A 27,343-nucleotide genomic window follows, 5' to 3' on the forward strand; every position below is an offset into this window, starting at 1 on the left:
ATATTTTATTTTGAAAATTAACACTTGTTTTCTTAATATAACCAGGGTGAGGAAGAGAGGAGGAGTAAAAGGGAGTAGAGGGAGTTTGTCTCTAGAAAAATCTTTGTGAAAGTCTTGTTCTTTTTAAGAGAAATTGTGTAAGGTCAACGGCTCTTCTAATCGTGCAATTCAAAAAATTAAGTCATTCTGAAGGTAAAGATAATAAGTGAAATAAAATGGTTCTTAGCACCTCAATGCATATATAACTGGCCATGATAAATTATACTCATGGACAATTCATATAGACTCATATAGCTACATGTTCATTCATGAAAAGATCCTGAATGTCATTCTGATAGAGTAGTTTTAAATCTGAAAATTAATTTATCACACTTGAAAGTTTATTGTTAATTTCTCCCTTCACTGCTTTTCTTTCTCTTTCTTTCTCTCTCTTTCTCTTTCTTTCTTTTCTTTCTTTCTTTCTTTCTTTCTTTCTTTCTTTCTCTCTCTCTCTCTTTCTTTCTTTTTCTCTTTCTTTCTTTTTATAAGAGATAAATGTTAGAAAAAAAGAACACTTTGACTTGATAGGAGAACTTTATCCCTTAAACTTCCTCTGAGGGCCAGTTGGATACCATTGCCCCTAGACATTCCCTGGGAAGATAGTGGATGCAGGAGTAAAACTGGACTCCACCAAATCAATGTTGGTGAGAATTCAGGCCTGAGTGAGGAGAAGTGTGCCTTTGAATTATTTGTGGGCAATATGTTTACATGGAAACTAGAAATTTAAGGTTTGCAACTGTCAAGTTCTAAAATGCAGTGAAATAGTCTTTCTCATAATTATGGGTATAAGGATAAATTGGCACATCTCTTCTTATGTTCATATTCTTGGACCCACTGGTCCATTCTGAATCTCAGAAAAGAATCCAAAATTCTGCAGACCAAAAGTACACACAATGAGTTATATTAAGAGGAGTGAGAAAAATGGAAACAGCCCAAGGGTCCAACAAGGGGGATGGCTAAATAACTCATTGTGCAGTTTTTTGATACAGTATTCTGCAATTGTTAAAGTTATGTTTATAACGGGTTTTTATAATGTGAGAAAATGTACACGATCAATGTAGAAAAAGAAGTGAAATAAAAGACTGATTATCTCAATTATATAAACAAGTACAGAGTAGGAGGGAAAAATAAAAAACACTACAATAAATGGCAGAATTACAGGTGATTGTTACACTTTTCTCCATCTTTATTTGTCAACTCTGTTTTGTTTTTACAGTGAGAATACAGGAGTTTTATAATCTGAAAGGAAGTTGTTTTTTAAAAAAGAAAGAAAATGTCAAGTCCTTCAAACCAGTTTGGAGCCACAGTATTAAAAATGATTCTGTCTCCTCCCCAGAGCTATCCTGTAGGATCTCTCCTTGGACACACTCTGTTTGTTCCTACATTAGAGTACACATGGGAGCCCAGATGAATAAAAATCACATTTCTAGAAACAGTCTCTGGTTTAGTCTCCCCTTTACCTAAATCACTGTGAATTAGCAAGGTTACAATCTTAAGTCTGCCTATCGCCTGGCAGCAACCTTCATGAGGACAGCAAGGAGAGAAGATGATTTATAAGGAAACCATTCCCTGGATCAGGCAGTGAAAAGTACTGATCCGTTCTAAAAGCTCCTGCTGACAAACTCTGATATTATGAACATTTTGCACTTGGACAAAAGCTCCCACTTTTGTTAATTACATGGTTTGAGCAGGAGTCTGCTTTCAGGATCTGCCCAATCACACAACAGCCATTTATTTTCCCAACTGCAGCTGCCAAAATTTCCCTGATCTCTGTTCTGTGCTCCATCTTCAAGGACATCTTGTGAATGTATGACACTGTCAAGCGGCATTCCATACCACGCGTTTTAAGCTTCTCTCTCTCTCTCTCTTTCTTGCATTTGAACATCCTTCTAATACGTATCCATTAAACATATCATGAACAAGAAGCAAGGAAAGTAGAAATGGAAAAAAACAAACAAACAAAATCCAGAAATCACAAGTATCAGAATACTTACGTCTGCTCTGAGGCAAGCACTTTTTATGACATTAAACCACTAATATTCGCTGTCCTCTGCGTGATGGGTTTGCTTTTGTTTTCAATATTAGGAAAATGGGTGCCAAATTTATAGTTTTCTGTGTGTAAAGAGCATAGGACCTCACTGCAAACTTCTGTTTTTTTTAAACATAAATTTTACTTCTGAATTTATCTTTTTAAAATCCTCTTAGTTTCCCTTAACTTCACTTTCTTCATTGTTCTATTTTTTTTGTTTGTTTGTTTGTTTTGAGACAGAGTCTTGCTCTGTCCCCAGGCTGGAGTGCAGTGGCGTGATCTCTGCTCACTGAAACCTCCGTCTCCTAGGTTCAAGTGATTCTCCTGCCTCAGCCTCCCGAGTAACTGGGACTACAGGCATGTGCCACCATGCCCAGCTAATTTTTTGTATTTTTAGTAGAGACAGGGTTTCACCATGTTGGCTAGGATGGTCTCAATGTCTTGACCTTGTGATCCGCCTGCCTCGGCTTCCCAAAGTGCTGGGATTACAGGCGTGAGTCACCGCGCCCGGCCAATTGTTCTATTTTTTTAAAAAACTCCTACTATATGTATTTTTATGATTTGCCACATAAAAATAGAATTTTAGATTATAAGAGAATAAATAAGTTAGTATTTCTGTCTTCACAATCTTTTACCTTTTCAAAATATGCTTTTGAAAGGTCACACTCACTAATTGGGCAAAAGTCAAGTTGGCATTTTTAAAAATCAAAAATAAAACTTTAAATTATAAAAAAGACATGATAAAATTTCAAAAATTACATCTGTATTATAATTCAAGCTGCATAATCTACAATTCTCAGATAAGACCCTTTTAGAATTAATTTACTATGTCCCTAAGAATATTTAGTACATGATACATGTATATTATCATGTATATTTATCAAATGGATATAATACATGTATTTTGAAACTAAAACATTACTTCTTTGAGTAGGGTAAGCTTGTCCTTTGAATCACAGATACAAAGAAAATTTGTTTGGTAAACTCTTGCAACTCAATATATTCTTTTTATCCCAGAAATTTACCTTTTTTAAAAAGTAAAATGTTAACACATATTCCGAATCATCCATTGTCAATTAGAGCAATCTAAAATTTCTTTAGTTACAGGTATATATTTGAGGGCAAGTTATGAGCCACAATTTAATGATGTTAATTTAGTACTTCATTGGAACAGCCCCTTCCCCAAACTGAAGTTAGCTCTCAAAAGAAGGAACAAAAGCCAAGCTAAGTTCCCTAACATTAATGAGTTCCTTCGATGGGCCAGAAACCACTATGTTGAATGCCAGGGATATGAAGGAAAGAGAAAGAGTTCCTGCCTGCAAGGAAGTAAATAAATAAGTAAATACGAAATTACTGTCCAATGTCACAGGTGTAGTAATGGAAAAGTACATACAAAGTGCCTGGAATATGACAAACACTCAACAAAGGGAAATCCTGTTATAATGCTGATTAAAAAGTGCTTTGGGTTACACAGGAAAATATTTAGGCAAGTAGTTATCATTAACTCCTTCAAATACTACTAATAAGAAATGGTGAGAGGTGTCTTTACATACATCACTTCACTTAATTCTCACACAACTTTGAGAAGTGGGTATTGTCATTCCTCTCATTTACAGATGTAGAAGTGCTGTCACTCTGCACATGATGGAGAAATGAGGCTTCAGGCAGTGTCCACTGTCACTTAACTAGGATTGTAATTTGAACCCAAGGCTGAAACCAAATTTGTGCCCTTTCTTCAATCTGTAAGTCTGAGGACTTTTCCTATCACTATGAAATGCAACCCAGTAATCTCAGAGAATGTAAATTATCTAATCCTATTAAAATCAACTAGCCTGTGTATCTGCTGTTTATTAGTCAGTAAATACTGCCCAATAAATGGGTATTATAGGAAAGATCATAATTCAAAATTCTACATGGTATAATGGAAAAAGCATGAGATTTGGAGGTGATCCGACTTGGGTTGGAAATCCACCACCAGCCTTGACCTTAGTTTAGCCGGTTCAGACTCTCTGCAGTGCAATTTAAGTTTACTCATTTGAAAAATGTGAACAATTCTATCTGCCTTGCAGGGTTGCTGTGAGGAAAAACAACAAATCTGAGGGCACCTGGTTCAGAGCTCAGTACACAGTAAGCACTCAGTACATGTTCATTTTCCTTGTCCAAAAGGTAACATTCTGAAATATGTGCCCATTAAAATGTGCTGCAGGTGGCAAAGTTGACTAATCTAAGAACTGGTAAGATTTATCCTTGGAATTTAATTTCTGAAATAGAAAAATATACTTAAAAACATTACTATTCATCACCTATGCCAATAGCTATTCCTTTCATCTTCACAATGCTCCACAAACATCCACTAATAAGCTCTCACAATAATGCCAAACCAGAAAACACATAGCAAAGCGGAGGGGCTACGTGGATTCTAAAAAAGAAATAATGAAAGTACCATGTTTGACACTTACAAACACAATTTCTGGTATCTTTTGCCCTTTCAAAAAGCCATCCACTGTGAATGGCTCAAGTCAGGTACTTCAAATGTAAATAAGAGTCATTAGGGTTTCTGATTTCCCACAAGGAAAACTATCATGTTTTCCCGGGAAATTTCAGATCACTGCCACAGTGCACTCTGCATACTGACAGCAGAGGGCTTTTCCGGCTCTCCACAAGGAAACTCAGGGTGGAAGAGCAGGCTTGTTCTTGGTCCATCCTCCACTTGGACTGCTCCTTTCTTAATGTATACCCCAAGAAGCAGCTAAACTGACAGAATGCACTTCAAGAGGATTTTTCCAGGGCACAGTCAGAAAGGTGTGGTGGGAAGTGTAGAGATAACAGAGCAAGTGTTATTCCCCCTGAAGAAATGAGACTCTTACAAAACCCTCACTTACAAAATAATAAAATAATTTTTTATAATAATTTATAATAATTAAATTACACGCTGGACTCAGAGGATTTTGTAAGTACGTTCACACTCACCACCCCACTTAATTTTCCTGAAGATCCTGAGAGGTGGTATCTTCCCTTGCCATCACTTGCAGTTTACCAGTGAGCAAACTAAGGGTTAAGGAGCAAATGGAAGGTAAAGCTAACTAGCCTCTATTCACATGGTGCAGAGCCTGGATCTGAACTGCCATCTTCTGGTCACTGACTCCCATCTTCCTTCTTTACCCACTACAAGTTCCATAAGCCCTGGAATGCACATTCCAGGCCACAGCCTTCTGTAGCCTTCTGCAGCCAGCAATGACAAACCAGAACACACTGTGTTCTCTCCTGTGCCACACTCCGCACATAAGCACTCCCTTGGCCTGGAAAGCCCTCCTCTCTGCCATCAGACCTAACATGCCCCTTCTCCAATCCCCCATCATGGCTCTTACCTTTGTCCCTCATACACATTTCCATTACGGACATGTGCCACACAGCATTGAAACTCTCCAGGCTCCTATCTTTCTCTATCACTGGACTGTGAGCTTCTTGAGGACTGGGACTGTGTTTGATTCATTTGTAATCCCAGGGACCAGCACAGAGCTCCTGATTTTGCTGGTAGAATAAACGAATAAATGGATGACTCTCTAGGTCCTCACCTGCCTTCTACAGCCAAATCTGCTTTCCTTGCCTGTTCATCACCACTTCGCTCTCACCATAAACCTCTCTTATCTCTCCTCTTCAGAATCAATGCAAAAGTAGGAGTGAATTCATTCTTTTAAAGCTATATTGCCCTTATCATTGTTGTCTCCCTCAACTTCCTTCAGACTATCCCAAGAGGCTATTTTCAAAACTAAGGCCTTCCATTTTCCAAGTAAGGCCATCTTTACAGCCTTTGTTTCTTCATCTCCACATAGGAAATTAGATCTCCTCTGTTTCAGGCCTAAACTCATATTTTATTTTCACGTTGAGTCTGAATTTGGCTGAAATCTGCAGTACCATCTTGAGGTTCACAGCCCTGCAGAACATTTCTACCTGTAAGAGTTTCTGTAAGTCACAAAGCCAAAGCCAAAGCCAATGGGGGCTCTTGACATTTTCCTGCAACAACTATTAGATCTGGGCATGCCTGGCATGTTATTTCTTTTAAATAAGTGAATAAATAAATTATCATGTAATCACTTCTACATCCATTCAATTAACATCAATTCAAACATTTATTAAATATTAATTGCAGAGCATAATAGTTAAGAAAACAGTCACTAGAGCTTGACTGCCCAGGTTTAAATTCCTGTTTAGCTGTGTGACCTTGGACAAGTCACTTAACCATTCTGTGTCTCAGTTTTCCAAGTGTAACTTGGGGCATATCAATAGGATAATGTTATAGGCTTCACAGAAATGTGGTTCACAGGAACGTGGCAAAGATTAAATCTATTATTGTTGGATAACTGAGTTCCATGGCACTTGATCACTGCCCTCTAGGAATTCAGTCTTGGAAGGTTAGTAGACATTTGAAAACAAAGTTCCAGATGCAGTGAGGCAAGTACCATAATCTGAATGCCTTTGGCAGTATGTCCCTTCCATGTCTTTGCGTACGTGTCCACTGAAATGCTTTCGCCATCACCATCTAAATTACCCTGCCATTTTGCAAGACTCCCTGGAGTCCACCTCCCTGACCTACATAGCTTCAGACAACTCCTCTCTCTCCTCTGTCCTGGTACTCACCACCCTATATTGAGTCGCTTTTTACCTGCCTATCTCCCTACTGACAGGGAATGCCTTGAAAATAGGGCCTGAATTTTGGTTGACTTCTTACTCCCAGCATGCAGTACCTGGGGAATTCAGCCAATGCCCACTGAATGGATCAGCAATCAGAGGCAGGTGCAGGGTGCTAGGAGAGTTTAGACGCAGAGCACATGGGGACATAGGAGGAGACATCCTTATCTCCAACACATCAGGCTTCTTTCTCAGCATGCTGAGATAATCATAAGAGGAACGGGTGACTCTTTATTTTAGAATGCTTTTTTAAAAGCGTTCTCTTACTCTTCCTGCTCTGTTTATTTCAGACGAGTGCAGCCATCAAGATTAAAACAAATGTGAACTAGTGATCAAGGGGGTCAAATAAATTCTGGGTGAATCACAATACTAACATGTCACTAACCACAAGAGGAAAAAAATATTTAGAGTTTCATTCAGTGCCCTGTACAAAAAGTGCACTGACAAATATTTGGAAAATCATTCTTTTATTCTTAAATGTGTTTCATGGGGGAGTTTTGTTTTGTTTTTAAGGTAATTTCAAGTCTACACATTGCTAAGGAAAACAAAGGAGGTTTGGGATGAGAATAAACTGTGCTTTTTTCTCTCTCGTCAATCTTAATTTTAATCAGGTAAATTGATTTTAATCAGTGAAATTTAAAAGTTTAATTTTAATCTTTAATTTTAAATAACAGTATACACAATGGAGAGAGGAGATACAATACATAAAGGTTTATGTCTACATTCTAAAACTAGTGCTTTCCACTTGCTCTCACCAGAGCATCAATAAGGTTTATGTATAATTCCAGTTATCACAGGAGTCCTTCCTTGAAATTTTTGACCTATGAAAATAATCAAATCATCCATCCCCTTCATCCCCCACTAAAAAGTAAATATTCTAACTTATTACTAGAAAGAATTGGACTCAAGATTTAAGACTCCAGAGCCCTTTTAACCAACTTGTAACAAGTGCTTTTCTTCACAGAGCCCCAGGCCTCTAAGAGCCTGTGACACCAAGAGGATGGGTCTCTGTTTTTGACAGAGACCAGTCTCAATCATACTGATTTACAGCAAATCTAATCTTATTTTCTTCACAGTCCTTTCTGAGATGACATATCTCTGGTTTTGAGATTTATCTGCTCACTTTTTTGAAAGTTATAGAATGGGAAGTAGCTCTCATTTTTCAGTCTAAATCTTCTCTCCCTGTGGGCCCCCAAATAAATTACCAATACCTAAAATGCACACCCTAGGGGGACTGAACTTATTTTAAAGATCTTCCTTTATTAGATGCCTACTATGTGCCGGGCCCTGAATCAGGTTCTTTAAACATGTTAATTAGTTCATCTTCTAAACAAGCTTTGGAGGAAGGTATTATTAGCCCAATTTTACAGATAAGGAAACTGAGGCTCAGACAAGCTAATGACTTTACCTAGACCCCACTACAAGTAAGTGAAGGAAAAAAACACCCCATTTTGCAGACTCCTAAGATGCCCTTAACCAGCAGAATACTCATGGAAAGGTAGAATCCTATGATAATGCCAAGACTAACTCACCTTCTGGGTTCAGGCTCCTGCAAGGAGCTATCAGGAGATCTTAACAGCCTTACTTGAGAAGACATTCTGGCTGACCCTGTGTCCTTAGCTGAATGATTGGCCAAATCCTCTTCCTGACCCTCCTGGAACATTCATCCCATTTCACAGTCTAATATAGGGAAACAGAATAGGACCTCTCTTCAAAGGCTTGGAACCCTGGCCTCTTTATGACTTCTCTGTGTTAAGTTTTCTTGAGGCTCAGACACCTCAGTACAACTGTCCAATCATTCCACAGATGACCACCTTACACCAAATGCAGGTCAGGCAAGCCTGTCTCCAAGAGTTAGTAGTTGGACATATGAAGCTCAGCCTTTCAGAGTAGGGCATTGACTGTTCCAGCTCATCAAGTAGAAGCAAGGCACTGGCTGAACTATTGTGGCCTCACTGTGTGCCACAAACAAGGACTCATTAGTGTAACTCTCTAATCTAGCATCTCTTATTTTTTAAACAGCATTTCACTATGTGAAATTATAAAACACCACATAATATATAATATCTACTTTTATTATTATTTTTTTTAATACAGATACAGAGTCTGTGCCACCTAGGCTGGAGTGCAGTGGTGTGATCACAGCTTACTGTAGCCTCAAACTCCCGGGCTCAAGTGACCCTCCCACCTCAGCCTCCTGGGTAGCTGGGACTATAGGCACACACTACTATGCCATGATCTACTTATTACTTATTTACTCTATTCTCTGTCTTCTTCCTCTAAAATGAAAGCTCCATAAAGGCAAGGACTTGTCTTAGTCACTGCTATCACCATTACCTAGAACAGTGTCTGGCAGGCACTCAACAAAAATTTGAAGAATGGGACACAAATTAATATTGTATGATAACAATAATGATAATGATCATTATCACTTTATATGCCAAGCAACTGTTTTAAATCCTTAATATTCATTGGTCCATCACATCCTCACAACAACGCTAGTTTACAGATGAAAACTTTGAGGCATAGGGAGTGGAAATGATTTGCCCAAGGTCACAACTGATAAAGCCAGGATTTGAATCCAGGCAGTCTTGATCAAAAGTCTCTATTTCCTTGGGAAGTTGAAGCTGCAGTGAGCTGTGATTGCACCACTGCACTCCAGTCTGGGTGACAGAGTGAGACCCTATCTCAAAAAAAAAATCCTTATTAATAACCACTAGGCTAAATGTTTCTCATTAATTCCTACCTTTTAAGGGATGAGTAATATAAAATAGGAGACAGAACATGGGCTTTGGAATGAAACAAACCAGATTTTAAATTCCCAGTCTGATATTTTCCTAGCCATGTAACGTTGTACAAGTTACTTAAACTACGTTGTCCTCTTTCTTCAAAATGGGAATAAAAATATCTGTTTCTTAGAATCGCTGTGAGATTTAATGAGATAACCTAAGTAAAGTTCTTTCTGCAAAGCCTGACACACACATTACATAAAGGGTCACTATTATTGTGATGTGTCATTGTTAACTGCGTGGTACAGACAGCAAGTGACATAAAGGAATCTAGAGGAAAGAAGAATTACTGAGGAATTACAGGTGAGTCATGGTGATCAGGGAAAAAGTTTCATGTAAATAGATATACTCAAGATCTTCAGCTCAAAGTTACAGAACTGGGGTTGGTGAGCAATAGCTGTGTCAAAACCAGTCTTCATAACGAGGGGGATTTGGGTCCAATATCCCACTCATAAGCTAGGGGGCACCTGATGAGAACACATTATGAAACACCTAATTAATATCTGACTACATCAGTTAACAATTAACTACTGAGCACCTACTTGGTGCCAAGCATAAAGATAAACTCAGTGCTGATTGTTGAGGCAGTGGTGAAACCTAGAAAAATAAACATTTGATTATGGAGTGTGGAAGACCAATGATGGAATGATGCTGGCAGTGTTAACACAGATGGCTACAACCCAGAGTGAGTTAAGGCAAGCCTTTCTGGGTGACACAGGCCTCCTATTTGTCTCACGAAGCCAGGTGAAGAAAGCAGAAAGATGTTGGAGACCGAGGGATCTGTGTGAGCATCGGTAGGGAACACCGTGGTGCAGTTTTACAGTGGAGCATGAACAGAAGGCAAAGAGACCCAAGATGGGAGGCTGGAAAGGAGAGAAGGAGTCTGGCCACAGAGGAGCTCCTGGGTTTTGTGAAGCTACCTAGACTTGGTCCTGAGCCACAGATGAATTAAGTAGCCATCTCTGAAATCTCATCTTAATTGTGTGCTTATAGCAAATACACTATTTCTCCATGAAATACAAACAAAACAGAACTGGGAGAGTGAAAAAATACATTATTTTTTAGGCTTACTGCCGAATTTTCTTTAGGGCCCTATTTTCTTCCTGAGTAGATCACAGGTATTTTTAGCACTAGTGTAGTATATCACCACTTCATGACACTGTTCCCCTTTTATGCTCTAAAGTTGTTTTAAATTCAACTCTGTTTAGCAAATGTTACCCTCCCTTTCTCAGCACTATACCCTGAGCCACTTGGTAAATATTTGCTGAATTGGGCTGGATTCATCTAGCAACTACTGTATGAGGTAACATTGTGTCAACAGGCAAGGATGAAACTTAGGGGTAGGCGGAGATAAACAGATGAATATCTGAGCTCACTCACCCTCAATAAACTTGAAATTCTGATGATGCAATTGAGACATGTATATGACAATATATACATACCCCAAGGAGGACTGTAGAGTGCTGCATCCTATCAGTAGTGACCTGTGCAGGTGGTGGGAGTCTGAATCCCACCTCTCACAGCACATTCACCAGATATTCAGCTCTTTGAGGGCAGGGGCCATGTCTCCTTTACTACTAAATATTTACAGACTACCAAATAGTAAGTCTCAGTAAGTTTTTATCAAATGGGTCTGTTTAATCCTAACAATCCTGAGTGGTATTAATCCTTTTAAAAATGTGGAAACTGAGGCTTAGAGAGGTAATATAACTTGCTTGAATTTATAAAGCTAGTAAATGGCATTGTAAAAAATAACAATAACAATGATAGTAACAATTTTCCATTCTAAGGAAGCCCACCTTCCATTTATCATTCTCCAAATGTCTCTGCCATGGGATTTGCTTTTCACACTAAGATGGAAAATGTTCTCTCTGGCTGAATGAAACTTGAAGTTTACAATTTGAGTTCTTGAGCTCTTGTTGGCTTTTCTGTGCTGCCAGTTTTAGGAGCTCCAAAAGGCACTGAATGGATTTGGGACAGATGGATCTGCCTACATTGCAGGTAAGAATACCCGTGCCACTAGGCATATACAGCTAAACATATAAAAATGTACAGTGTTTCTTTAGTACAAAGGTTGCCTAATCCCTAGAGGAGAATTAATCCAACTTCAATTCAATGGAATAAATCTTTAGTGAATGCCTACTATGTGCCAGGCACTTTTCTTAACACTTCTGAAGTAAAATATACAGTACTCTATGTCCCTGTCCTATCTGCCATTGTGATAAAATAAATCCTTATTCACCTTCTCACATAGTAAAACACAAAGGGCAGCTAGTAAACCCTCAAGGACAGAGACTGACTTATCTTTGTAGAGGAGTACAGAGCTAACACATAGTAGGCACTTTAATACATTTTCATGGAACTGAATAAATTTTTGAAATTTTATTCTGGAATCAGACAAATCTGGGTTCAAATCAAATCCTGGCCCAACCAATTACCGGCAGTGTAACCTTAATTTACTCCTCAAAACCTCAGTTAGCTTGTCCATAAAATAGAGAAATCAACATTTACCTTTCAAGTTTGTTCTAAGGATTAAAAGGGATGGTGTTTGTAAGGCACAGTGCCTGACTCATATCAAGAGCTCAAGAAATGAAAGCTAATCTTATGATTTCTAGTCCCACCTCTAGGTCACCTTCACTACTGATTATTGTCACTTTTATTATTACATTGCAGGTTTTGCTACGTAGCACAACCAAGGCATAAGGTTTCCTAGTTAATAAATACTTTGGTTAATAGAGAGCCCCAACATATAACATGCAGACATCAGTAGTTATCAAAGATGTAGGATATGATGCTTCATATTAAATCTAAAACAACTAGAAGTCATCCTTTCTTTAATAATTCGGAAGATACTAGAAATCTTGCATTGCATAGTTCTAAAAAAGCTGACTGTTATTTTTCCTTTGGATAGTACAGCACTCACTATTATCTAGACCAGTATTTCTCAAACTTTTCTGACCATGACCCAACAAAGTAAAACAAAAAAGTAAGGAACATATTGAACACCATACTGAACACCACAGCTTTATATCACAACTCAGAACATAGGTAACTGAAACAAAGATTCATGAAATAATACTTACCCTTAATAAGTACCACCCAATGATACTTTCTTTTCTATTTCATTCAATTCTATAATTCCATTGTTTTAATTTTTAATGCCGGTTAAGACCCAATAAACTATCCACAGGTAAAACTAGAATCTAGTAACTTACTAATATTGTTATCCTGTCCAATAGAGTGTATCAAGGATACAACTCAACGGATCCTCCCATTAAGCCATGAAGTTGTATTCATTCTGTTTTACATATTAAGAGATTGAAGGTCAGAAAGGTTAGGTTAGTTGGGCTAAATAGGCTCCCAGAAGTTGATGACAGATCCAAGATCCACAAGTCTAACTCTGTAGTTCAGGCTCTTTAAAAATCAAAAATAAAAACAAAACCCCCAACAAAAGCCATATTATGACAACCTAATTCAATAAACATTTTTTTGAGTACTTACTATGTACTAGACATTGAAATAAGAGAGGATTTGACATGATCTATGCCCTCCAGGGCTAACAGATGACCAGTCAAGACAAGCATGCCTTGGTACATGTACTTGCAAGTTTGAAGTGGGTACATTTTTATACTGGAGAAAATAAGCATATTCCCCACTCACCACCATCTTCTCTCTGGCCACACATTATCCCACAAAATGAGCACTGGGTACCTGTTGGTGAGAGAATGCAGTGTACTCCTCTAATGACACATTTCTTTACAATCTGAAGTAAAGTTGATGTTTTTCCTCCTACTGCTTTCTGCCACTGTAACCCTAAAAGCAGTCCTTAATGTGACTTCACCAATGAGCATCATCATCATAACATCACATTATGACCAGAAGAGTGCTCTAATGCCAATTCCCCTAACCAATATCTAATTTAGAAGTATCTTTAGGGTGACTTCAACTTCTGAGAAATAATGGCTTAATAAAGACAGGTCTTGACCCTGAAAAAGAATTAAGAAAGGACAGTCCTCTGACCTAAGACATTCCATAGCTACCACTTCAAAGTAAAAACCAAGTCAAAACAACTGAACCTTCCTAAATCATAGCTTTTACCTATCTCTTTGTAGCTTTATCTTTACACAACGTATGCTGCATTCACACCAGATTACTTACAGTTTCTTAAGTAGGCCTTGTAAGTTCCCATCTCTATGTCTTTATTCATATGATTCTCTCCATGTGGAATTCCCCTTTCTTCTAATTTTTCCATCTATCCAATTTCCCTGGCTCTACTCAAATGGCATTTCCTCCATGAAGCTTGTCTCCTTCCCCCAACAAGAACTAATGTCTCCCTCTTCTGTATATTGTACCTCCTCTGCTGAGACACTGTCCACATCATTCTGCTTGTCATTGTCCTTGCTTACTATATTTTAAATATTATGATGTTCCAGGATGCATCTAGAATATGGTTTATATGCAACAGACATGCAACATATATATATATATATATATTTGTTGATTCTCCAATGAAAAATTTGATATAGAAAAGAAATTACCTTATTTTTCCCCCAAGAAAAGTAAACTTTGGCTGAGCTGGACATATTCCCAAACGCTCTGGAGCAAAGACTTCTGATATTACTAAACATGCAAGCTTAGTCAAGTGGCTAAGCTTTATTTTCTATAAAAAAGAGTTAAGAGTACCTGCCCTAATTACATTAAAGAGATCAAACTGACACCATAGGGCAAAAATTATACAAGGCTGAGTGAATATGAAAGATGATCTCTATGGTCACAGATCTGTTATGAGCAGAACTATGCTGAGAACAGCTGAAGTTCTAGAAGGCGAACTTGTTCTTCTGTTCTTGGGAAATGGACATGGGATAGTTCAGGAAGAATACTGTTAAGATTATACCAACTGCAAGCCCATGCCTCCAAAATTCAATGACTGGAGACCTGTTTAAGAGTTCTTACTAAAGCAGTTCTAAGCTCCAAGTCTTTTTTCTTCTCATGAAAAACTTCAGCCAGAAATCTAAAAAAAAGAAGGAACTGAGATTCAAGTATTGACCTAAATATGGATGAATTTTTAACTTTTAAATAAACAAACACCTACCTAGCAAGAAGGTCCTAAGAATATCCAACCTTCTCACTTTGCCTGCGCAAATCACTAAATCATTTCTTTTTTGTCCTTCATTAATAGGCATGAGATTTTCCAAGGCTAAAATATGGAGAAACATCTTCTATACTATCCCTTCTCCAAAATCAAGTCCCTCCCGCTTTTTACAGATATATTTCTGCCCATACAAACACAGTCTAAAAACTAACCAAATTCTTCCAGAGAGCTTGCACATCACATACAATATGTATAGACACACACCTGCAAAATCCTCCAAAGATCTTGGTGAAGATTAAAATAGATTCATATGGAAAGAGAAAAGTTTTATTGTCTGCCTGTTTCATAGCAAAGGATCTCTTTCTTTCTTTCTTTCTTTCTTTCTTTCTTTCTTTCTTTCTTTCTTTCTTTCTTTCTTTCTTTCTTTCTTTCTTTCTTTGGCATAAGACCTGCAAAAATGGCATTTGGGATATCAGATCAACTAATAACCCCTTTCCCTAGTTTTAAGGATTAAATTGAAGAAAAACTTTGACTTCCCTTTACACCCTTCCTGAAAGCATATGAAGTAGAATTCAAAATCAGTGTTTCAAGATTGTGTTTTCAATTTGAATCTTGAATCCCTTCAGGACAATTTGTATTATTTCTTCATAATGGGAACAGGTCACAGCAACAGGTCCCCATTTAGAACAATTTGTGAATTTATTTATGGTGCCTATTTATTTATTTCCCCTTTCAGACCCTTGGGAAAAAGGTACAAAATTAAGTTTAACCTAACACCAGTCCTGACGCCACCCATTACCCCTTCCCAAGTGTGTGTAATCAACAACTACGCCAAGGCTTTTGTGGTTGTTTTCCTCTTTTCTCTCTCTCTCTTTTTTTTTTTTCTTCAAATGGGAGGGTAATGAATTGAGGGTCAGCATTCTGCTCACATCCTGCACATCTCTTCAGTCAATCTGATCACTTCTAGAGGTGTTCACACTGCCAAAGCCATCCATCATCCTGCCTTGCCAAGCAGAAGGAAAACTGACGGCAAGTTACAAAAATCTCATTAAGCCACTTTTTGCCTCAACCTCTTCACCATTCCGTGAGAAACAGAACTTCAAAGTTCGGCCTATTGGGAAAACAAGGGGAAAGGAGGAAAAAAGCTGATATAGTGAAGAGGAAAAAAATAGATCTGAAGTAAGTTGGTTTCTGGGAAAAAGTAAAATAATTTGCAAGTTACAATACACAGACAGCAAAGACGGGACCATATCAATTAAGCTCAGCCTATTTTTATTTTCTTTCTGGCTGACTTCTAACTTTCCTAACAGGCTCTTTCATGAAATTAAAAAAACAGCACTGGTTAAAATGAATTTTATCTTCATCATTTTTCTCTTTTGACAACTAAATCCCAAGTGAATTCTAATTCCAAAGGAGATCATGGATATAGCCTGTAAAATCCTAGGAGGATACAGAAAACTTAATAAAGCCATACAATTCCGAGAAAGAACTGAGGGCTTGTCTATATAGAAAAAAACAACAACACTGTGTGCCACCCTTCTTGCATGCTGGGGACAGTATGGAGACTGTGAGGGTAGCATGCAATGTCACTGCCCAGGACATCTGGCATGGGCAGATGGGCCTCTTCCTGGGGAAGGGCTTTTGCCAAGGGACAGAAAGACTGACAGACTGGAAGAGACTTAACACCCTCAAAGCACCTTCAATTTTCAAGTCCTATGTATGACTGGTGCCTTCAAATACTGTTTCTCATCTGATTCTTGCAGAAACCCTGTGAGTTAGATATTCTCATCACCATTTAAAGATGAGGAATTGTGGCTCATGTTGAAGTAACTCATCTGTGATTGCCCAGTTAGTAACTGGAAGAGTTAGGATTCCAACTTAAGTTCAACTAACTCTGAAGTCCTTTGCACTTGCCAGTTTCTTAAGACAAAGAACAATCTTTTTAGAGGCTTGCCTGTACAGGCACGCCATGATGTTCCTCAGAGGCCAGAGGCAGACTCACGGTTCTCTGGTCTCTCAGATAGCCTTGCCAACAAAAGCATGGTAATAGTAGTATCTAGTAGAAACAAATCTAATTTTTCTACATGTGTACAGGTCAATATAATACGTTTTTAGCCCCATCTGAACACAGGCCCTCTGGGTCCTAATCACAATAACCAGGTTGCTTTTAAGATTAACTTTTCCACTACAGAGGTGATTAAAATATAATCAAGCTAGAAAGTTATCCTCCCCCAAAGTCACCTAAAACAGAGAAACTCCAAAATAAAACCAATTTACATATTTTAGCCCAAATTAAAAAGTAAAAGCTAAGGATTCCCTTTTAATATCCTGAATAGTAAGTGCACATTTATGTAAAGCTTCCTTTGGGAAATGGTTACTGTGAGGACAACTTTCCCAATATTATTCACAAATATCACTTTTGTTTTGGTGTTACAGTAAGAATCTGGACTTGTGGGAATTGTACTATCTGTACCCAGTGCGTCAACAGAGATAATTAATGTTGAAGACATGTATAATACCAAGAATTTTGGATGTGTGGTTGGCTGCATTACAAAAAGTAACATAAGAAAAGATAAGTCAAATCTGGTCAAAATCACAAATTTCAGGGACTTGGTCGTTTACTCCCTTTTCAGTGAGCATTTTCCTAATGGAAGTTTCATTAGTAAAGATGGCAAGTTCTCAGCCTTTCTGCTACAGACTTTTAAGTAGCACTTAGAACTAAAGTTTATCATTAGAGCAGTATTTACTACTGCTGCATCTTCAAAGGGGGCACTTGAAAACAAAAAGTTCAACTCAGCCTGTTATTTTTCATGTACAAATTAGAAAGCAAACCTTTAAAGGGTTTAGACTGGCAGCTTAGGAAAACACAGAGTACTTGAGAAGCCATCACTGGCACATCCCATGGCACACCGGGGCTCACAGCTGTCTACAACACACGCCACACACACACACACACACACACACACACGCACCCCACAGCATTTAGATGTATATGACAAAGTAACTATGATTTCTGCTCCACTAGCAAACTTCCAATTTGGCATGCCAAAAGGGTCACTATCTGTTCAGAAGCTCCTGGGAGGTAACAGAGGAAAAGGAGTTCAAAAAGCCACTTATGTCAGAAGCAAGGAGGCAAGACATTCGTGTTTCTGTAAAATTAACCAGTTCCAACCAAGCTTCATGGGCCACTGACTGAAAGACAAGTTCCTTTCAACAGTCCAAACTTCAATATTTCTTCCTGAGGCTGAAGATGTGGACACATGAAACCTTATAGACTAAAATGTCCAAAAGATCTCTTATTTCCATCTTTTGGAGTCACACCTAGATGCTTATAAATACAGAAGGAAAGACATATATGTACTTGAATGTTCCAGAAGACCTTTTCTCATTATTTGACACAAACCTCATTGTGCAATGTGCCACCTTAAAAATCCCTCACCCTAACTTTATCTCCAATCACAGAGACTTATCCTCTAATTAATTATGTCTTTTGACCACTGTCAAAAGAAAAAGAAATGGTGACCTTGGATTCCATGTTCCAAAGAAATACACATAGTAAGTCCTCAACAAATACATCTTCACCCAACAAGGAATGACAGCCAGTCTCTACTATGAACACTGTTGGCAAAACAACTTCAAGGGCTAAAGGATAACTCATAGAAGCAGGAGAAGATTCAATGCCACGAAGTGCAGACAGAGGAAACCTCCATGCTGTGTTTTTTTCAGAATTCACCATCTTTGCTGGGTCATTTCTCTGCTTCCCCATAGCCTGAAAAAAGAACTAAACTTTCTTTAGAAAAAATATTTATGAACTGTATTTTATAGTTTAAAATGAGTAATTCAAAAATTAAGCTAAAGTTTACATGTTATTTTTCAAATGAAGAGTCCAAGGGAAGTTATTTTCAGGAGAGACCTATGACATATATATTTTTTTCATTAAAAAATCACATATGCTAGTTTTGCATTTTACTTTTGGGGTTAAAAATAAGACTTTCCAAAAACAACAAAAAACAAAAACGCAAGCACAAAAATTACACTGACCTTATTTCCTCAACACTTCTACTGCTTTCTCAACCAAAATGTATTTAAGGATTCCTTTAGGGCTCTCAGCATTTCTTGATCCTTGTAGAGGGGGATCTTCATTGAGGGGAGAAATACCTTTGGTATTAGATACAGCAAGGATCTGAATATGAGCTCCCCTAAAGCAAAACTGGTTGGTCCTAAAATGGTCTGAGCAAAGACAGTCTCAGGGGTGGGGTGGAGAGAAAGAGATAGCTGGAGCTGGAGTGAGAGACAGAGAGAGAGAGAGAGACAGAGAGAGAGAGAGAGAAAGTCACCAGCCTATTAAGAGCCCTGACACTGCGTAAGTTATTTCTTAATTAACGTACAAGGGAAAGCATAAATATTACCATTAAGCAGAGTGGATGTGAACATCCAAAGCAAGCTAGCTGGCTGATTGCTGTCTTATTTTTTTGTTCTTTTTTAACAATTCCATTTCCAAACTGCTCAATTCCTAACACTGATGCTCCAAAGCTACTGTGAATACACTGCCTGAATACTTAATGAAGTAAACAACAAACAAAATGGCTTATCTTTGGTGCCCCCAGCTAGCATCCCAAACTGGATATAATTAAAGGTGTGAACAAGCAAGCAAGGAAGTAATGGGCCTGCAAAGTCAAGGTTCTGAGAAATTATCGGGCATCCTGCACTGCACCAGTTCAAATTTATCACTCATTATCTCCTATACCGGAAAGATGCAGACCCACATGTTGGTACTCTTCTACACTCTTGTCCTCCAGCCTTTTTTTCCTTTTCACTGCTAAATAGCTAATTTAAGACAATTACTGCTTGTGACTCCCACCCACCCACAGATCACTTTTTCTTTTTTTTTTTTTTACCCTTAGAAAGCCAGTGACCTATAAAAGCCCTTTACCCCTAAAATACGTTGAGATTTCAAAAATATAAGGATGTTCCTAATACACACACACTTGCACACCAACTTACAAAGCAAAGCACAGATGTTAACACTTCCATCTTACCTCCTCCTTATTTTTACCAATGGTAAAGACTAGGTTCAAATGCCCTCAAAGAAAAACATCCTGCCCACCCACCCCATACACACGCACATATCCACATACACACATTTTAATTCATACCCAGGCCCTTGATTGAAGGGATGGCTTTTAGCTCACACACATTGTTATGGATTTGCACACTTATAATTTCTTAAGTGGCAGCTAAAGAAAGGTGTTTGGTTACTAACAGACTGCAGGGTCTGAATATATCTTTTTTAATGAATATTTGAAATTTCATATTTTTTTAATAAGAGAACTCTTGGAGTCATGAAGAGAAACCAGTTCTTATGGGAAGCAGCCCAGTTTGGTTTTCTTTCCATTTATAGATGCACATATACTTGCAAGTAAGTGTGTATACATGTTTAGTAATACCAAATAAGGAAAGCCTAAGACAGGTGCAGGAATCCGCAACACACTTATACTGATACGCACAGAGTCTCTCTGCCTCTCTTTCTCGCACACACACACTTTCCACATATACATTAAATGGACGGGGGAATGGATAGTGGTAAATGAAAGGTTGATTTTACTTTCAAAAGGAGAATTGACCAAATCTGTACAACATGGCCCGTCGACTGGACAATAGTAAGATAAAAGCTTGAAAATGTTCATGTCCCTTCCTAGCCCCAAAATTCCCAATGACATTGGGAAAAAAATACTGCATTGCAGCATTTGCCAGCGCATACTCGTGTGTTTAGCATCCGCTGGCCAGCTCACCAACAAATGTACATATTAAATGTCTAGGCATACAAATTAACTGCCTGGTGGCCACAGATCACTGGAGCTAATGAAGAAATTTGTCAAGGCCAAAGTACTTTTGTCTATGTGTGATGACCTCTGTGAAGACAACCATTTCTTACTTGAGGTACATACAGACAATTTGTTTCTTTTTTTAAAAAAATTAAAATAAGGCATTAAGATGCTCAGGGCTAAATGAAGCAGCATATCTCCTCATGGAAGAAATAGTATTTGGCCTACATATAGGAAAAGAACCCATCTATAATAAGGAAATAAGTGTAAAGGGAAGAAATCAAACCAAAGAAAAGGACTTACTCTGAGGAAATCCTATTGTTGTTCATAGTAACTCTAACTTGAGAAAAACACCTCAATTCATCCACAAGTCCTTTTAGAGATATTGAACACACACACACAAAGCACCATTCATGCAATAATTTCTAGATATGAAATTTCAAATAGCCTATCCCTAATAGAAATCCTAAGTTTAAAATATCTGAAGTCTAAAGTGTCCCAAACCCAATTTCAAGACTAAGTTTAGAACTAAAAGGCAAATGCGCAGTTCATTGTCTTTCTCTCTCTTTTTAAATACTCTATTGTTATTATCTCACAACAATCTGGCCTTCCTCTCATAACAACACCCTCATTTTCAAAGGACCAAGGAAGGGGTATTGGGAGAGAAAAAGTTTTAAGGTTTTGTGCAAACCAACAAACAGAAGCAAGGCCATCTGTATCTGGCCAGGAGAATGACTTGAATGAATAGCAGGTAGAAATGAATGGGACTGAGATCACAAATTAATGGTTAAGTTGTTTGTTAGCTTTTAAAAAAATGAGATATTAAATTGTCTTGTAAATCAACGATTCTCAAAGTAATTTTTCAGCTACTTCCCCATCTATATTAATTTTACCCTTTCAAAAATTTAAATATTAAATGATTTAGCTGTTATGTTACTATGAGATATATGGACATTCTCATCATTAAAACTGCGACTTAGTCAGATGTTTTTTGCAGAAATATTTCCAATTGGATTTTTGTTTCTTAATAAATGCACATTCAGCCTTGTGCTTCCATAAAGGCACACCTCCACATGAAGGTAGTAGGCATTAATATTTTTAAGACAAAGGATCGAGAAAGGTCAGCATTAGAACCACGTGTCTTTTTTACAACCTAAGCCAAGATGACACTTCTTACAGAAATTATTTTCCCCTAACTAAAAATTGCCAGAAAATTCTCAGAAAATAAAAAAGGAAACTATATTAGAGACTTAAAAAATTCTATTTTTTTAAAGGTGACACACAGGCTTATGCACTCAACATATGGCCGCAAGGTTCAAGTGTATGACCAAAATCATAAGTTTATTTATTTTTACCTCAAGAGTAAAAACAAAATTTTTAAATCCCCTAATAAAAAGAGAAAACAAAAAGACGCATCTGCAAGGAAAAAAGAATTGGGGGGGGGGGATTTGCAATGAAGAGAGTAAAAATTAAGGGTACTTTCAATAAAGCCAATTATATTTCCTAATCTTTTAATGTATTTCAGCATTTTTAAATCTCTCATTTTTGGGCTTACAATTAGCTCTCTGATCATGTATCTATTTTGTCCTTTAGTAAAAAACCCTAACGGATCACCATTTCAGTTGTTTTTACGCTATCTCCTGTTCACCCAAGTACTACACCTTTCAATCCTTATGGTACCCACCATCATGAGAAAAAGAGACTGTTAGTAAAACGCATTTAGAGAAAAAAAGAGAGATGCTTGTCACCCAGTGCACACATGGGTCCCAGACATTCAAAGACACTAATATAAAAATCAGCTTTTCTCTCAGTTTGTGCCAAGACCAGAACCAGGACCAAATGCCAAATGGAAGGCAGTGGTTATGACAGTGCAAGCCTGATGGATCCTGTGACTGTGGGCATGGGGAAAGAAGGAAAGCAAAAAGATCTTAATTTATTATTTTGTAAAGTAATTTCTACTGAGGAAAAAAAATGAGAGGTACAATGAATTCCCCTGAAACTATAGTATCAACATCCGATTTAGTAAAAATACCAATATCACCTAACCCCAAATCATTGCTTAGGGTAGATCTATTCTACCTATATTTTTCCTATGAATATTTGCTGGACATTTCTAAGAAATCATTTGCAGAACCTATCAGCTGTGGGAGTTCACTATTATGCTTCCGTCAACTTCATTCAATATAATTTACATTTTTTTCAAATGGTCTCACAGGATTCCTTGAGATTTTTCGCATGTACAATTTCATAGCAGGGAAAAGGGGGAAAAAGGAAAAAAAAAAAAAGCAAGATTCCCTACCCTCCCTTCCCCCTCTCCTCCTCTCTGGGTTTTTTAAACAACAACTACAACAACAACAACAAAAACCACACACACACACACACACGCACACACACACAAAAACAGGGGAGACAGAATAGATGCTTAAAAATAGATTTCTAAAAATCACTGTAAACCAGAGTTAGAAATGTAATTAACACCTATTAATAACGAATAATTAAAGTTGGGCTGGCCACAAAGAACAGCAAAGATAATCGAGGTCCTGTCCCCCTCCCCTTTTTTTTACACTGTTTGCAGTGTGTTCTCATGATAGCCACCTGCTCCCTACTCGGCTTCTCCTCTGTTCGTTTCCCCGGCAACCTTTCATTGGGTTTTCCTCCCAGCTATCGCTTTCAGTTGGGCTGCTCGGTCTAATCTTATTTGTTTTACACCCATCAAAACAAGCAGCCAGACAAAGGCAATCCTCTAAGAATGGGAAAAAGACCACAGCTTTGTTATAACATCTATGCAGAGCAAAAAGTCCTCCCCAGGCTTTTCTAGGGAAAAATAAGTAAGATGGTTATTAATTTACAGCCTGCCCCCATACCCAGCTCTGAAACCCCGTGAAACCTATTGCTGGTGAAAATTCAAAGTCAAAGTGGGCACTCGTGGCATCTAATCATGCCATTTCGTGCCATATCTTCAGGGTCAACATCAGGCGACAGAAGCGGCACTCAAGGAGTTTCCCTGCTTCTTTTTTCAGAAAAAGATGATGCTAAAAATAGATTTACTACTTCGGCAGAAAGGTTTTCCAGTTCCCCTTCCACATCCGAAAGTCCTGTTTCACAATTGCATCTGCTGGTACTGAATCTCACCTCCTCCACCCCTCATTCCCATCCTTCCCCATCACTCCTAGCATGAGACTGAAAAAGAAATGTGCCTTTAACTTTAGCAGTCGTGTAATTCCGTTGAAGGCTCACAGAGGCTGTGGACACGCCAGCCAACAGTGACGGTGACATTGATTGTCAAAAAAGACACCAACCTTCCTTGGCTAAAATGTGTGTTTGCTGGAAGAGGCAGTGTGTGTGCCTTGTGTGCATGCAGTGCCATTACACTTGGAGATGGATTCTGGTTTTCAGAAAAGAGAAATACTAATAAACACACACATACATACACACACAAACGATCAGCACAGTGATTTACGACGCACAGTCCAGCATCCTTACACATACACACATACAAGCACACACACACACACACACACACACACACAGGGCTGGGACCTCCAGGCTGCCTTCCTCTTTTCACTTACCATCTTCAAGCCATTCCACTCCATCTGTGATCAGAAGAAGATGGACCCTCACACAGTGTGTCAAAAGCGGAAAGGAACGTTATGTAAAAGCTGACATTCCTTCTTACAGAGCTGCTGCCCAGAGAAGGAAGCAACAACTCAACACGCCAGGCACTGCTACACATACAAGCCGCCTCCTCTTTTTTATGAGGTCATGACAGGAAACTCTTTGAAATACAAGATGCAGCATTTACTGAAGCCCAAATAAATCACTCTCTTTGCCGTTTTGACTGCGCAGTCCCCCGAAACACAACTGCCCATCTCAATGTTCAGTATCCAGGAGCTGCCTCTCGAGGTTTAAATTTCCAGCACGGACATTGAGAGATTCCTAACCCCGCTGCATCCACCCCCAGCCCCACAAAACCCAGGCACGTAGACAAACCCCCTCTCCCTTACAAAAAAGAAAACCCTTCTTTTGCCATTATGTCTCAAGTAATATAACCTCTTTCAATAAGCCAGCAATTATTTCAGCCCTCCCCCTCCACCCCTTGCCTTTATGTTGAAGGGAAAACTGACAACGACTTGTTAAAAATGACAATCTTATATCCCCATTGCTTTTCAATAAAAGGACCTACCCGCACTCTCTACACAAAAGAGATAGTAAATGTAGGAACCGAACAGCAGCACAGAACTAAACTCTTGTGCAGACATAAGACTGGTCAAGGTGTAGATGCTTTTCTTCCCTCCAGCAACACAAACAACAGATTATAAATCTAGTCATACCTACCATAACCATTCTTATTGGCAAATATTGGGTCTCGCAGAGCTTCGACTCTTCTGTTAAAATTTGCAAAGATTTCAGAATATATATTTAAAATGACTACTATTGTTATATATAATTAAAGATCCACAAAACACAGTGTGGATGATTGTAAAGCAAATCAATTATTTTGGGGGGGGGTGGGCGGGGGAGAGAAAGAAAAAAAAGAAAAGGAGCAGTGAGCTGAAACCCCCGATTCTAGGATGTAGATAAGAACAACTGAACAGAGCCTTGCTGAAATTGGCTCGAAGCTTCCCCTTTTTACATCCATTTATGGGACCATCTGTCAGCCGAAGCCTGGATCTGATTGGCTGGGGAAACGAAGGGAGGCGTTGCAACATCAGGTGCTATTTAAATTAGCTACTGCCAGATTGACGATGTTAATGATTTGGTGACCTCTACAACAACAGAGACCAGATTTCTGAACTGCTTCTTGTGTCTGGTAATTAAGGCCCGGCTGAAGCAACAACAGCCATACTTGTATTTTTACCTTTTCCCTCCTCCCAGCTCAAAAGTACTGTAACAACTGCAGGTCACTGGAGGCTTGCAAACCTTAACTAACAGTGGGAGGGTCCTTCTTTTCTCGTCCTGAGGGCCAAACCATCCCACTCCTCTGATGGAGGGCTTTTCCACTGTAGAATATTTTCAACCACCTTATCTTTCTAGACAGTTGCTTTCTAGAGAAATGCATATTTAATGATCTGCCTGTAGGCTTAAAGATACAACAAAAGCACTTTAATGTGCTAATTCATCTACAATTTAACTTTATTATTTCCAGATATTGCTGATTTTTAGTAAGTAATGCTCCTTCTCCAGCTAACATGGCCAACATTTCAAAAGCAAGCAAGTTGGGGATTAAGCTTGCTCCGTGAACTAGGTTCATACAAGTTTGTCTCAGAAAACTATTTCCTAATAAACAAAAGGAAAAAAAATGGTGGAGGTAAGGAAGGGGCAGCTGTCAGCCTCTACCTTTCTGTCTTCTGTCTGAGCTTTTCAAAACTGAGGATGATGAATGATTTATTTAAATGAATTTATTTTTCAAGTTGGATAGGAGCATGATCTGAATTTTTAAAAATCCACTAAAACACATTCTCCTACCGCTTTAGAGAAAGGCAAAACATGCTTTTGACAACAGCCTCATTTCAAAACCTGTGCAGAGTGCTCATTTTGCTTAACTAAATAAGTGATTTTGCTTCTCTCCTTCAAAGGGATGTCTTTTTTTCTTTGGCCTCTTAAGAAATTTGCAAAGAGACATTTAGCCAGTGTGTGGTAAGGTATACAGTTTGTCTGCCTATTTACACATTTAATAACCTCTACACTACCAAGCCTTCAGTAGTGTATTTTTTGTTCTGGTTTGGGTTTTTTAAGTGGCTTACCTGAGAAGTTCATGCTTCACACCTATGCAAAAGACTAATGTGTTACTATTTATTTAACTCATAATTTAATCAATTTGTTCTTCAATAAATACACAGTGGTAACACATATTACCAAAGACAAAATTCAACGTAATCTTTAATCTTTGACTAGAGTTGGCAGTGAGATGGAACTAGGCAGAGTAGAAATACAGATCAAAAAATATGCTATATTTCTGGGTTTCAAAGTCCAAGAACAAATGGGTTTGTGAAAAATTATTAGAAAAGAAAATAACCTTACATTTTTCAAGATCAAAACTATTCTGTCCAAGATGCTGTTTCATGAACACACACATATAAACATACGTATATATTCACACTTCAGAAAATACAGATACATCATAAAACAATATGTGTTGGGTACACTGCATAATCCATTAGACTTGAGTATGAATACGTTCAGCTATTATAAATGAAAATACATGAAATAGAAAAGTAAAAATGTTAAAACTATAATTCCTTAAGGTGGAACAATACTCAATTAAGTAAACTTTTAAAGTAATTTATTTAGCAAATGTATAAAATGTCCTGTGAGTCATAATAGTACTACAGTAGCTGTTGAACTGTGTACTGAGGGTGAATTCACAGGTTAAAGTGTTCTAAATGGTTCGGCATATATACACAGAGTAGGTATGTGTGCCCCAAATCAACAACATAAACTCTGAGTGCAATTTCACCAATATTAAAATATTGTGAAAAGTAAACATTAAGACAATGCTGACAAACACAAATAAAAACAGCTCACTTGGAACAAAATATTTACTTAGATTTCTCTGGAGGTTATAAAAGATAAAAATTTTAAAAACCCTTTTCTCCCATCGTTACTAACCTCAGTACACTTAATGAACCACAAATCAACATTAGGTATATTAAAAGGTATTCTGGATACTTTTCCAAAATAGTAGCTGTATATACAGTATAAATAACTAGCTGGTTTTGCTAGGCTAAAAATTCATGCATTTTGTATATTGATCACTTTTCCACAAACCTCCACTCTAAAGTCTTCCAACAGAATCCTCAAACAAATGCACAAATGTCCTCAGAGGCCTTTTCTCTAAAGACAAAGGCAGAATCCTATTGTTGGGAAAAGTCAACCTTAT

The 27,343-nt window shown here is 38.0% G+C and overlaps 1 protein-coding gene across 15 annotated transcripts in view; it reads right to left on the reverse strand.

Moving 5' to 3' along the window:
• ELAVL4 (ELAV like RNA binding protein 4) overlaps window positions 1-27,343 on the reverse strand; it is a 157,166-nt gene that overhangs the window by 70,844 nt on the left and 58,979 nt on the right. For 3 of the 15 annotated variants that reach the window (XM_055254800.1, XM_055254798.1, XM_055254789.1), the window contains exon 1: window positions 24,799-25,078. The exons of 5 other annotated variants lie outside the window; for them this stretch is intronic. In XM_055254800.1, the coding sequence (XP_055110775.1) occupies window positions 24,799-24,807 (9 nt within the window). In that variant the 5' untranslated portion in view covers window positions 24,808-25,078. Of the gene's footprint in view, window positions 1-13,257; window positions 13,349-18,679; window positions 18,699-24,032; window positions 24,170-24,798; window positions 25,079-27,343 lie in introns of those variants that run through there. 7 more of the 15 variants (XM_055254799.2, XM_055254786.2, XM_055254791.2 and 4 more) reach the window with 5 other exon arrangements.

Source organism: Symphalangus syndactylus, chromosome 12, assembly GCF_028878055.3.
Source record: "Symphalangus syndactylus isolate Jambi chromosome 12, NHGRI_mSymSyn1-v2.1_pri, whole genome shotgun sequence".
NCBI classification, from domain to species: domain Eukaryota; kingdom Metazoa; phylum Chordata; class Mammalia; order Primates; family Hylobatidae; genus Symphalangus; species Symphalangus syndactylus.